General features: G+C 32.4%; 1 protein-coding gene across 1 annotated transcript in view; it reads right to left on the reverse strand.

The window, feature by feature from the left end:
* The window catches only part of LOC119586074 (cell wall protein DAN4-like), a 14,541-nt gene that overhangs the window by 4,609 nt on the left and 9,605 nt on the right, over window positions 1-327 (reverse strand). Inside the window, exon 4 of the mRNA XM_037934773.1 lies at window positions 202-320. Within this exon, the coding sequence (XP_037790701.1) occupies window positions 202-320 (119 nt within the window). The remainder of the gene's footprint in view (window positions 1-201; window positions 321-327) is intronic.

A 327-nucleotide genomic window follows, 5' to 3' on the forward strand; every position in this document is an offset into this window, starting at 1 on the left:
AAGAGGCTAGCTGTACCAGTTTCCTGACGACTGCGAAACTGCTCGTCAGGATGATTAATAAAATTCTTAATTTTCATCATTACATTCATTTACATTTTACCGACAAATTAACACAGGTTTATCAACATCTTGAAAGAATGTAAATAAAGGCAAGTATTTAATTCAAAACAATGAAACACTAGAAAAAAAATGGTTACATACTTATCGTTCACATTTTTTATGTCTCCAGTAATTAGCAAGTAGTCAATCAAACAATTGGAATCGGTGAAAATCTTGTCATCAGATTCGAAACTAAGTTGCACGAACCCCTTTCCTTTGAGCTAAAAA

This window comes from Penaeus monodon, chromosome 20 (assembly GCF_015228065.2).
Source record: "Penaeus monodon isolate SGIC_2016 chromosome 20, NSTDA_Pmon_1, whole genome shotgun sequence".
In the NCBI taxonomy this organism is placed as follows: Eukaryota; Metazoa; Arthropoda; class Malacostraca; order Decapoda; family Penaeidae; genus Penaeus; species Penaeus monodon.